The 12,926-nt window shown below is 40.4% G+C and overlaps 1 protein-coding gene and 1 long non-coding RNA gene across 2 annotated transcripts; both read left to right on the forward strand.

Moving 5' to 3' along the window:
• The first annotated feature begins 430 nt into the window (after nucleotides 1-430).
• On the forward strand, nucleotides 431-2,840 carry LOC130192165 (uncharacterized). Its single transcript, XR_008831340.1, has 4 exons — nucleotides 431-484; nucleotides 1,710-1,896; nucleotides 2,352-2,467; nucleotides 2,753-2,840. It is a non-coding gene; the product is annotated as an uncharacterized LOC130192165 (long non-coding RNA).
• Nucleotides 2,841-12,857, forward strand: strc1 (stereocilin 1). Its single transcript, XM_056412734.1, has 19 exons — nucleotides 2,841-2,882; nucleotides 3,000-3,182; nucleotides 3,805-3,843; nucleotides 3,930-4,100; nucleotides 4,454-4,594; nucleotides 5,335-5,396; nucleotides 5,538-5,673; nucleotides 5,789-5,877; nucleotides 6,216-6,351; nucleotides 6,533-6,729; nucleotides 7,363-7,453; nucleotides 7,760-7,931; nucleotides 8,544-8,719; nucleotides 8,856-9,011; nucleotides 9,707-9,849; nucleotides 9,982-10,130; nucleotides 10,271-10,368; nucleotides 10,489-10,639; nucleotides 11,565-12,857. The coding sequence occupies exons 1-19, from the start codon at nucleotides 2,841-2,843 to the stop codon at nucleotides 11,666-11,668; spliced, it is 2,436 nt and encodes an 811-aa protein (XP_056268709.1). The 3' UTR covers nucleotides 11,669-12,857.
• Nucleotides 12,858-12,926: the final 69 nt, after the last annotated feature.

The following is a 12,926-nucleotide window of genomic DNA, read 5'->3' on the forward strand; positions in this document are numbered from 1 at the left end:
CTTCGCTGACTTTCTTTCCAATGATGCCCTTTGTATTCTTTATGTGGTTTTTTTCATGTCTTTTTGGACTAATTCCTTTGTGTGTCCAGGAGTACTTCAGAATACCGCTGAGCAGCCTGAGCTCAGTGCTCAGTGCAGCTCACATCTCCACCGTCAGACTGATCCTTCAGTACTATAGCGGGCACAAAGACATGCTGAAGGTGGATAATCACTCCGTTACACCACCGTGTGAACCCTACACTAAATAACTTTAGTTCGGAGTTTGCTGCGGCATTCGATTAGTCTTAGTATATTACACATTTCACAGTTTGGTATTTTCTGTTTGCCAGTTGCCCGATGAGTACCTGTCCACCATGGTGTCAGTGCTGTTCCAGACCCACCTGGTAAAAGCCGTGAGTCTCTTCCCTGAGCTGGCTCCGCTGCTGGCTGCAGCGAGCCCGGCTGACATCTACGCTCTGCCCTCACTGCAGAACAACATCAATGTGTGAGTCACGGTGCCACCTAATCATCTCTAATGATGTAATGAGCCCAATAGCTGTTAGTGTAACGCACATTTATTCAGGATTATTTTGTCACTTATTCTGTCTAGTATTGTTTCACTGTTGTATTTGTGTTGTTTTTCTAGAACAACTCAAACTTGCCTTTATTCTCTGTGTACCTTGTCAGTAGGTTTATACTCTCAGCAAAAGAAGTTTATTAAGTATTATTTATGTCAAACAAAGCAGTGACTGAGTTTGTCTCTGCGTTACATCTGCAATTTAAAGTATTTAGTCAACACCATGATTTATTTCCATGGTACACGATTATGTCATCTTACAATCCTACTCACATTATGTTTCCATCTGCACACAGCACTAGTGTCGTCTGCGAGAAGTGATGTGTCATTGCACCCCGAGGTGCCAGGAACATGTATTGTCCATAAAAAGTAAAGGGAACTAGTTCACTGACTAGATTTAATTTGTTATAATGTGTGTAGATGTATCTACGAGAAAGAGACATTAAGTGTAGAGCAATACCAGAACTGTACATATTTACTGTTAATTCAAGTCGAAATTTATATTTACTGAAGGGAAGTTCTGTCTGCAAGCATTAAACAAACACAAATACGAAACATGTCTCATAAAGAGTTAGAAGTAGGAATGAATGAGTCACTTGTTGGATGATACCAATATGACATCTGTAGGGTAAATATGTCGCTGATGCCAGAATGTAATTAGCTTAGCTTAGCATAAATACTGCAAATGTGGAAAAGCAGTTGGCCTCGCACTGTGTATCGGTAACTAAACCAAATATTTAAATTCCCAGCAGAAATTCCAGCACACAAACCCGAAAACCACAAATTGTCACCCTTATAATTTGTGTACAGACTAAACAAAGATGGGTGACACAGGGGGCAACTGTGGCTCAGTGGTAGAGCAGGGTTGTCCTTCGATCAAAGGTTTGATGTCCGACTCTGCTAGTCCATGTTGATGTGTCCTTGGGCAAGACACTTAACCCCCATTTGCCAACGCAGGCTGTTCCTGCGGCGTATGCATGTTGTAAGCGATGTTGTGTGCAACACCTTGCCTGGTAGCCCCTCTTATCAGGGTACAAATGAGTGATTGATGATAAGTGGTGGGGAGACTAGAACAGCCCTGTACATGTAGGCTACAGTCCATTCATTCATTCACCTATTATTGTCATTTTCTTTCTTGAAATGCCTTTTCTAGGAGGGAGACCATTAACAGACACTTGGAGCGCTTGGCTTTGGCTCAGCGGCGGGCATTTGGCATTTGGTACAGCAAAGTTTTGCCCCCCTCCCTCATCATCAGAGGTAATCAGTCACTCATCAGGGACACAGGAAACCTGATCGCCTACCTGCCCTTCAACAACTTCCAACACCTCTCATCTGCTCAGGTAACAGCCCTCTGAGCTCTGACACCTGGCTGGGAAACCCAAGAAGCCAGGACTCAGTGGGAGGAGCCTCAGAGATATAGCATATAGCTACTAGTCACGAACGATGAAAGGAAAGCACAGACTCTTCTTTCTGTCTCCAGTAATGTGTAAAGATAGGAAGACATTAATTAAGAATGACCTGAAGATAAAGAGAGAGGGGCTGACCTTTGACCTTTTGAATGCTCAACCACGCAAGGTTTAGAGGAATAGGTTTTACATTTTGGGAAATGCATTTACTTGCTATCATAAATAGCTCAACTTAGCACAAACTGATACAAACACAAATATAAAAATGTCTTCTACTTTGAGTGAGTTCATAATTCTGCTGAGTGTGATCAGCTGAATCTTGTCTAATATTTATTTCTCACAAATGCAAAAAAGTTTTAATGCGTTTCGGTCATCATGCATCTCCACAGCTGTTGAACGGGCTGGATGTGTTGCAGAGAAACACCCTCACTTCTCTAAAGCTGGAGTTCATAGCTCACAGTCTCATTGCCACCGACAGGAACTTGACAGCTCAGGATTTTACCAGGTTGGCATTGACTGACTGGATGCACCTCCAACCTTTCTGTGCATGTACACTGTTTTTTAGAAATTAAATAAAGTGATATTTAATATAGAGACAGACACATCGACAGAAAAGATAATATATTACTATATAAACTAAAGTACTAATACGACAATAATATAACTTAAAGACATATTACGGTCAAATGTGAAATGGGCAATAATGAATGATAAACTTTTCAACATGTAACCAAGTAACCTCTCAGCTGCTCCCAGGTGTGTATTACTAAAACAGTGTCTGTAATTCTAGGCTGGGAAATCTCTCATGCCTGGCAGACCCAGAGGACCTCCTCAGGTACAAAAGCACTGAGGTCTTCAGTGTCATCCAGGACATTGTTATGAACTGCACTCGAGCGGGACTCAGTCTGCCCAGCCATCTGGTAGGAACAGAGAAGTTCCTTTGTGGTTCCTCGATTGTTTTCGTAATATGTGTGCTTTCATTTCACAATTGCATAACGTATAATAAACATGCTGTGCTTTTCTGAACCCCACGTCAGATTTCCAGTGTGTTGCTGAACAGCACAGAACTAAAGACCCCGTCCTCGCTCAGTCCTGATCGACTGGCAGAGCTCAGTCACCTCCTGCCCTCGCTGGGTGTGACTTTCCTGCAGGGTGTCACACCGTCTCAGCTGCTCGCCGCCCTCCCTGCCCTCGCCTCCGTTTCATTCAGCCCTGCGCAGGTAGAGGAGCGTACTCAACCTGTAATGCACAGTGGAAGATGTAGCAGGCATCATCTTTTTTTTCTTTTTTTTAAACTCTGGTTTATTTGATACAGTACAGTGCACATTAGTAGAAATATTCCTGTAAATGCGGCAGTCAGCCAAGATGCTATTTTTCATCTGTAGCCCCGAGAGGCAGATATGGAGCTTGAATCCGCTTGTCATCTAACATTCACAGTTTCTGCCCGTGTAAAAAACAAGTCAGGGATTTAGTCGGTCCCTTTCATTGCATATGCCCCTATTTATTGTTCATGGGTGGGTTTCCTGGCAGCTGGTGGGGCTTGTATGCTTGAGGAACAGCTGACAGGCAGCCGATCTTCAGCACACTGACCCCTGGGGTGAGACGGCTAATGAGGCAAAGACCTGAGCTGTACCCTCTTTTTACTTTTACCTCCGCCTCACAGCTGTTGTCTCACTCATGTCATAAGGCGTCTTGAGAGGATGAACCTCTAAAAACCTACAGATAGTTTGGCAGGCCCATCATAACAACAATGTTGTGTGGGCAAGTTTTTCTATTGAAGTATTTATTTATTACAGGTAATTCCTTTTTTGTTCATTTTCTGTCGTTCTGTTTGTTTTTCAGGCTTCCATAATTGTAGACAAGATGTCTTCAATTACCACCGTGAGCTATTTTGTGAACGCACCACACATTGTGAATTTAGTAAAGAGATCCTCTCTGAGCCTCACACCTTCCTCCCCTCTGCCCAGCTGACCGCTTCAGGCCAGCTGCAGACGCTCGGCTCCCTCATTGTGGGAATGAAGACGGAGACCTTGCTGGCACTCACCTCAGACAGGCTGCTGTCTTCCCTGCCCGCCATGGCCCAACCAATAGCAGGCCTCAGCCAGCCACAAGTCAATGCTATATCCACCAAACTATGGGTACAACACACACCCTCGACGGGCAGGGACACACGTTCACACCGAAATCTCCATTTTTACATTCAATCTAAGGTGTCAGGTTGGCTTTGTTAAAGTCAAAGAACAAAATCATTTAATTGTCATAATACACATGCAGTAAAATGAAAATGTTGTAAATGTCATTATAGTCTTATTAAGAAGTTACTAGGTAGTGTATATTACACAATTATAAGAATAAAGCTTTCCACTTTATCTCGGTAGATGTCATACTTGATCATAAGCATTCCGTTAAATACTTTTTGAGTTGTGTGTTTTATCTGAAGAAGGCGACTGCAACACACTTCCTTGTGTTATTTTACCTCTTTCCTAACCAGGGCTTCCCAGAAGTGGTCAACTGGCTGGACGATGTGGAGCCGTTGCTCTTTTGGACGCCCCTGCTCAGCGTCCTGCCCAGGACTCGTCAGCTTGTGGACAACATCAACACTGCATCCACAAAACCCTGGAACACACAGCAGGTATCAGGCATGAACACACGGCATACTTTGAATAAATGTGTCGCCAGCTCATGAGGCGTCATCGCAGGATGCAAATGCAGAGTGGTAAACAGTTGAGCCAAAATTGATTTGTCAAGTGGTTTTGTTTGGTTAAATATCAGAGAATCCCCACAAGCTAGAAAGTGTCAATATATTTAACACTATTCTGTAAAAAATAGCTGTATCAAATTTATTTATCTTTACTTGTTCAGATGGGGGCAACCAATGCAGTTGTTTGACAAATAATAATAACAGTAATATAACATGATTGGTCAGAATTTGCCAAAAAAACAACAACCAATTAATAGAAAATAACAGTGAATTAACAGACACAATTACAATGACTCGCTCAATGGCCATCGAGTTGTCAATTCACTTCAAATTGCTTGAACCTGAGTTTGTGACTTTTACTTTGTGTTATGACCTCTTCCTGCTTCCTCTGATTAAATATGCTTCGTCTGTCTATCATGAGGGGGTGTGTATGACAGTATCTTGATTAACTGCTAAATTATTAAGTGGAGAGGAAAAAGCAAAGATGTCATCATCCATGACACTGTGTATGGACTTTCCTGTGAAGACAAACAAGACTATCAATCACTATTTATATCAAATTACCCTTGACTCGGATCATGAAAATTGAGAAAGGAAGCAGCTCACAACTGAAATGAATGGCCGCGTTACAACATAACACTTAAAACAATTGTTTCCATATTCTTCCCCAGGCTAAAGCAATTTTCAAAGCACTGCTTGATACTGATCCAGACCTCATTGAACAACATTTTCTGTAAGTACAATACATTTCTGTGATAAATATACATACACTCTTTTCTCTATGCTTACGTCTCTCTCCGAAATGTATTCCATACTGTTGGCGGCAGATGCCTTCTGTATTCTTTCAGTCTCTTTAACCTCTGTCTGTCACCAGGAGTCTGGGAACAGTGGGTCAGGGCGTGAGCTGTACAGTTCTACAGCAACACTTCCGGGCCGATTCTTCGCCCTCTTCAGTGAGAAGAGTCCTGGCCTTCCTCCGACAGCAGCCTGGTCCTCTGCACACCTCACTGGTACACATGCCTGTCTGATTGATGCCATTCGACTCTTTGTTAGATATCTATTTGTTTTGGTCTGTAATGCATGTGATATATTTCCTTTGTCATGTATTTGTGTTGTTCTGGACAGAAAAGGTGTGTGATCAACGAGCTGTATCAGTTTGAGTTCTTCTTTGAGCTGCTCAAAGATCTCGGAGCTGAGATTGCCCTGTCCATTCCGTAAGTCAGCAGATGGCAATAATCACTCCACTATTAATGTGTTATGGTGTTTTTCAGATACTTGGAAAATGATTGCAGGAAAATAGCTATCTCATTATGAGTAGATAAGAATTAAGCCTTAAACATTTTCAAAAGAAAATTGCTACATGTTGGCAGAAAACATGGTAAACCCTTGTGTACTTATCATATTTTATCTATTAAAACAAAACAATAGTATAGCATATACATATTGTATATTATAGTAATATTGAAAGACATACAATCTGGATTAAATGTATTTATTCACTATATAATGACAATCTTATTTCATAATTGTGTTCCTGTGTGTTTGCCTGCAGGGTGAGCACCATTAAGAAGTTCCCCACAGATATGATGGACACTCTGAGGAAGACTATTGTTTCGGACCCTCATCAGTTTCTCTTGCTGTCTCGAACCAAACAGGAGCTGCTGGTTGACAAGATGGTGCAGAGGATGGTCAGTATAGCGACATTGTGTTGCTCTACTGATCCGTTTCCTCTTTAAAAACAGTTAAAAGGCAAAGAAACAACAAGAAGATAGATTTTGAGTTTGCATACAAGAAGACGTGCAGGAGATCAGCAGTGGAGAGCGTGTTGTATTTGCTGTGTGATCAGTTGTGTGGACTCTTTCTCTGCAGGGAATGTACACAGGGGTGTTTACTGAGGAGGAGTTTCGCTCACTGGGCATCATGGCACCGTTTGTGGCGGATGAAGTTTTCCTTCAGCTCGACCGTAGCTTCTTCATCGACAATGTGGACTTCCTCCAGGGCCTCTGCTACAGCCGCAGCAAGATGGACATTGTGGCACGTATCCTGCCGGAACCTGCAGCCTTTGGGTAACATCATCACCTCAAACTGAACCTTTTATCTGTTTGGGACAAGAAACTTATTTTCTTTTTAACAACAAATTAACAAATAACAAGGTAGTACAGCCACCACGTCACATACCCTCTGATGTGTAGAAAGCCATAAACATTTAATTACGAAAATGAAATCTCAAACCGGATTTTTGTTTTCACTAGTATACATAAAAAAAGAAAATAATAAACAGACATGGGCTGTGAATGTGAGCATGAATGTCGTGTGTCTCTAAATGTGCACTGTGATAAACTGGTGACTTGCCAATGTCAGCTGGGATCGGCTCCGCCCCCGGACGTAACGAATAAAATAAAATATTATGATTGTCTTGCATCTCAATAATTATTTTGCAGCTCTCGATTTTGCATTTCTATGAGTTATAAAATGCTTTAAAAGTGGGCATTTCTGGTGTGAATTTGACTTTGATTAGAATTTGACATTTTCTAAGCAAACTTGTGCCTCTTAGTGGTGTTTTTAAAAGTGTGTTTGTGGGATTCCTCAACTTATACAGAGAGATATGTATGTGTAAAGTTAAGAGGAGAAACATGGGGGATCATACATCACAAGCTTTCAGTATCAAGCTGATGACTTATTCTTCTGTTTCCTCACAGCCCAGTCAGCAACTGGAATCGGACAACACTCAGTCAGGTGGGCCGCTTCCTCTTCTTCCTGCCTGTCGACAAACTGCAGGAGATACCTCTTGTGAGTGTTTTGCGATACTTTTGGTCATTTGGATTTACATCTTAATTGCTCCTGAGATTGACTGACAGTTTGCGCCAACGATTTAGGAACATTTTAAACTGTACCGGAATAATTGGCTGTACTGAAATCCACAGCGAGGTGTTGGGATTGTTACTTGATCAGGTTGGCGAACAAAGGCTGTAAATAAATCTCTCAGGTGTCAAATCTCCAATAGGTGTCAGGATCAGGTGGTGAAGTTCCTGTTTTCCGGAAAGCATCAGTGTGTGTTTCTCTACGTGTTCATGTGCGTTGTTTGTCTTCCCACAGGCGTTGATGACCGTGGGGCGTATCGAGAAGCTGTTCATGAGCCAGCATCGATGGGAACGGGGGGATGTAGGCATCCACTGTTCAGACGAGAATGAGCGCCAGAAGTTTTTTGAAAAGCAGCAGTTTGTTCTCCAGTTCTTCCTGGGCTTCCTGAAAATATATCCTTTGTCACGTGAGCATCACTATGGTTCCTAAAATGTATAAAAAAGACACATGGTACTCTCTGAAGGAATAGTTCAACATTTGGGGGCTCATGCCATATCCGTTTCTCCAACCAAGGCGGTTATCGTAGAGCTATTAACTAAATAGATGGGTAATTAAGTAACAGATTGACAGTTACATGGGAATACTAATATCACTTTATTATTTGTTCATTTAGTACAAGTCTACAATTGGCAGCTGGTTAGCTTAGACTATCACAAAGACTGGAAACAGGGGAATCTGTCTAAAAGGGAAGAAAATACGCCTTCAGCTCCTTTTTAAAGTGCATCAATCAACAAATCATTATATGTTGGTTTAGAAACAACACAATGTGGTTTCACGGGGGTTATATGAAGAACTATTACTTGGTCGTGCACAGTTACTTCCTGGAGTCTTGCTATGCAATTATGTCCAATGTCAAACTATTCCTTTAATGTATCACAATCATCTCAACATTATTGTTTCAGATTACATTTGTATTCCAATTAAGTGTATATATATTATATATATATACGAAATTAGTCATATGTTATGTGCCAACAGCATCTCCTGATAAGACATTGGTGTTTGTGTCCTTCACCAGCGGCTGTTATGGTCCCTACTTGTGAGATTCTGCATACAACAGCTCCCTCTGTCTGGACCTCCAGCAGTCTGCTCAGCATGTCTCCATCGGCCTTCTCCAACTGTCTGGAGCTGTTGGGTCACGACCCGTTCCTTGCGTCCTATCAACGCAGCCAAGTGCTCAAGAAAGTCAAACAGGTGAGATCCTTCTGCAGACCACCTCAGTCCATTAACCACCAGGTGTGTTTGATTCAAGGCTGTAGAGCGGCATGTCCCCTCTCAAATCCAGGTGTTAATACTGTGTGTCTGCTCTGTCTTTACTGGACGTGAGAAGATATACGGCCCTGTCTCGTCCTTCTCCCAGTCTGTGATCTCGCAGCTGGGTGGGATAGCGATAGCGCTGTCACCAGAGGAGCTGAGCAGCCTGCGACTGGCTGAGCGAAGCAGCATCGCTGCTCTTGGTGCTGTCAGAGCCTGGAGCAACAGACAGGTAGCTGCTTGGACCACAGCACTTAATATATCTCATAGATTTACTAAACGGTCTGCATTAACTCAATTAGACCAAATATGCACAATAGTTAGGACCAGAATCTTTTTTTTCCTTTCTTGTTTTCACACATAACATATATTGTGCCTTCACAATTTGAATTCTCTGAGAATGCAGAGTGTAAAATGTGCATTTTCCATGACCACGTGTTGATTCTTTTTAATGTGCAGATGTCGATTCATTTGTATTCAGTATGGCTGGAAACCTTTTTGTTTGCTAAATAAATGCATAAATATGAATATCTAGGTGCTCAGTGATATCAACTTATATGTAGTTTCAAACATGTTTGATATAAACAGAAATATGTCATAAGTAAATGAATGATTGATACTTTAAATTTGATTAAATATGGCAATTTATTTTGATAAGAGACCATTATATTTTTAGAATAATAATAACCCAACAACTCATATACTACAATTTTCATGGATGACAAAAACTATACAAAATGGCAATAAAGTGACTCAATTCTTCTTGAAGAAGTTTAAAAAACACTAAACAATGTCCTCATGAAAGTAGACTTGTTGCCATGCTGTTGTTTTAGGGCTGTCGTATTAGATTAAATTAGTTTTAGCTCCCTAATGAGCTGAGTATATTCAAAGAGCATATCTGGATCATAACTCTTGTTTTCATTCCAGCTTTCTGTCCTGTTTACCACCGTGTTAAACTCCACAAAGCAGAGTGTGAGCCAGCTTGACTCCAGCACACTGGTGGCGATGGGATACATCGTGTGTGGAGCCAAAACCACAGAGATGAACTATTTAAATGCCGTAGAGTTCAGGTGAGCAGATAAAAACGGGTTCTTTCACAAGCTTGCTTTCTGAGAACTCCTCTGCTGCTGAAGAGATCTAGTTAGAGTGATTTCGCCTCACTCCTCCACTTCCTCTGCTGTGTCTCTCCCTGGTGGCTGCAGCAAGGCGGTGCTCTGGCTGGGTCAGCTGAGGCTGTCCTGTTCAGAGGAGCAGCTTCTGGCTCTCGTTGGGCTTCTGACCCACCGTCTTGCTTTTGGACCCATAAGTTCATGGGGAACGGCTGTCTTCATTGAAATCGGAGTTCTGGCAGGTATTCACCGTCACCCTGTTTGGCTTTTACAGAGTTGGAATATTGTGTTCTGTCACTCCTATTGTCTGATCCCAGTGTTTTTGACTGAGGCGCCCTTTGTGCTACTTCACTTTCTTTGAAACATATTGCACTTTTTACAGCTGGTCTTCCAGACATGGCTATGTCAGCTTTGGTGAATGAGCAAATAGAAGGAATCGCACCTGCTGCTGTTTCAATGATACCAGCTGCTAAGTTCTTTGTAAGTCAACATTTGATAAAACAACAAAAAAACCACATTCACACAATATTTCATAGTTTTTATTAAGTCAATGTGCTCCTCTGTTTCTTTATGTCCGTCTGTCTTGTCATTTCCTCAAAGGTGGTGTTTCACCAGAGACAGATCAGCATGTTCTCCTATGAGCAGGCGGCTGAAGTAACTGATGAGCAGCTCTCTGCTCTGTCAGATGTTCAGAGGACAGCTCTGGCTATGGTTCTGACCCCGTGGGAGGACAGGCCTGTGGACTTCAGGGGTAAACCACTTAAATCTTTGAAACTCTTATTGTCCACTTATGATTGTAAAGAAGGGTAATTTTTATAAGCTTATTTTTTTGTTTATCTGATGACTATGATTGCTCAAACTGAAGCTGTGTCCCAATTCCATACTCGTACTATAACAGTATGTCAAGTACAAAGATTATGAATACAATGTCGTATTAATTAACACTAATTAGTAAAGAAGCATTATGGGGTAACATTATGCAGTTAAAAAATATATATATTTCACAAGTACATGGATCTGTTTTATAGACAAAATTGTATAATATGAAAAAACAATAGCATATCAGACTCAGTATCGGCTTTATTGACCATGTATGCCTCTACATACATGGAATTTGACTCTTTTCCCCCTTGATCTCAATGTCCATACACAGAAATAGACAAATAAAACAAAGGGATCATTGGAACTGCTATGTACACATATAAATATATATACTAAGTAAATGATAATACAATTGAGATAAGTACTGAGTATAATTTAGAATATATAGGTCCTGGATTATCGCACACAGATTTGTTTCTGACACTGTAAACTGTTCTGGTGTCTGGTTGTTTTGATCTACAGTGCTCTGTAGCACCAACCAGAGGGGAGGAGTTGGAACTAGTTGTGTCCAGGGTCTGAGTGATGTTATGATTACTGTAGGAGAGGTTGTGAACATCTTATATGATGATGTAATTTTCTTTGGGGATAAAAAGAAAGCGATTCAATGGGGATGAGTATTCTATTTATTTCATGGCCATAAAAGAAATGCACTTGTAATATTGGAATATACCAACTGACCAGTTAAAGAAGATATTTTGAAATACTCTGAAATTTGTTTAAGTGTTTTCTCTTGTGACATAAAAAGACGGATAACTCACATTGCTTTGCAATACATTTGTATTGTATTCTTGTAGGGAAGTCACTGGGGCTGGCACTGAGCTACAGTTCCCTGTGTCTCATACTGGGACTGCTGATGCTGCTACTGCCCTGCCCTGCCCTTATCTGCCCCGGCACATGACCCCACTCGCCCCTGCTGGATCGGGCAACACCTTCGCAACCACATGAAACAAGATTATCTAATTTCTCTGTGCAATAACATACAACACTTCAGGATGTCTATAAAGTGTATTTAATGAGATTGTCATGTATTCTGTGCAACTAATACTTATAAACACATATCAACTTCCAGCAATGAAGCAACCAAATGTCTTGTTTAATAAAAAATAAATAAACATGTTTACAGCATACAATATAAACAAGTCAAACCAACACTCACATAATTATTTTCATACACTTACATTAATATATAAATATTATATATACACTACCGTTCAAAAGTTTGGGATCACTTCGAAATGACTATTTTTCAAAGAAAAGCACTGTTTTTTCAATAAAGATAACATTAAATTAATCAGAAATACACTCTCTACATTGTTAATGTGGTAAATGACTATTCTAGGTGATTTGTCTGGTTTCTAATGAAATATCTCCAGAGGTGTATAGAGGCCCTTTTACAGCAACTATCACTCCAGTGTTCTGATGGTACATTGTGTTTGCTAATCACCTTAGAAGACTAATGGATGATTAGAAAACCCGTGCAATTATGTTAGCACAGCTGAAAACAGTTATGCTGGTGATATAAGCGATACAACTGGCCTTCCTTTGAGCTTGAAGTTTGTAGAACAAAATTAATACTTCAAATATTAATCATTATTTCTAACCTTGTCAATGTCTTGACTATATTTTATATTCATTTGATGAATAAAAGTGTGATTTTACATGGAAGACACGAAATTGTCTGGGTGATCCCAAACTTTTGAACGGTAGTGTACATATATATACATATATGTATGTGTGTGTTCATAATATAAATCTGTATGAATCCTTACCCAGAAAGGCAACCATAACACTTACAATATTTATATGTAGGTATGAGACAAAGTTATACTGAGCAATTGAAAGTTGTGATACAAATATAAAAATCGATATATTTTTGTGAAATTATATCAAATATATCATATTTTTGTGAGAGGAAGAGTAGTATTGTTTGCTACATTTATTTATCTATTTTAAGTTATCTTGATTCGATAACTGGTATATAGTTTTTAATGAGACCTGTGTTCAACTCTATTTTTGCTGTGTGTTTTGTGGTGTTGTGCACACTTTCTGGTGTGATAGATCTAAAGTATTAAACTTAACCAATCTGCCTCTGATTGACTGTTCATTTTTTATAAACATGTTATCTAATAAACCATGTGAACATAGAAAATAAGAAT

Source organism: Pseudoliparis swirei, chromosome 4 (assembly GCF_029220125.1).
Source record: "Pseudoliparis swirei isolate HS2019 ecotype Mariana Trench chromosome 4, NWPU_hadal_v1, whole genome shotgun sequence".
NCBI classification, from domain to species: Eukaryota; Metazoa; Chordata; class Actinopteri; order Perciformes; family Liparidae; genus Pseudoliparis; species Pseudoliparis swirei.

Coding starts and splice junctions, on each gene's coding strand:
- strc1 (XM_056412734.1), top strand. CDS start 2,841: ATGAACTGCACTCGAGCGGGACTCAGTCTGCCCAGCCATCTG. Junction 5,674..5,788: donor GTCCTCTGCACACCTCACTG/GTACACATGCCT, acceptor TGTTCTGGACAG/AAAAGGTGTGTGATCAACGA. Junction 9,850..9,981: donor TTAAATGCCGTAGAGTTCAG/GTGAGCAGATAA, acceptor TGGTGGCTGCAG/CAAGGCGGTGCTCTGGCTGG.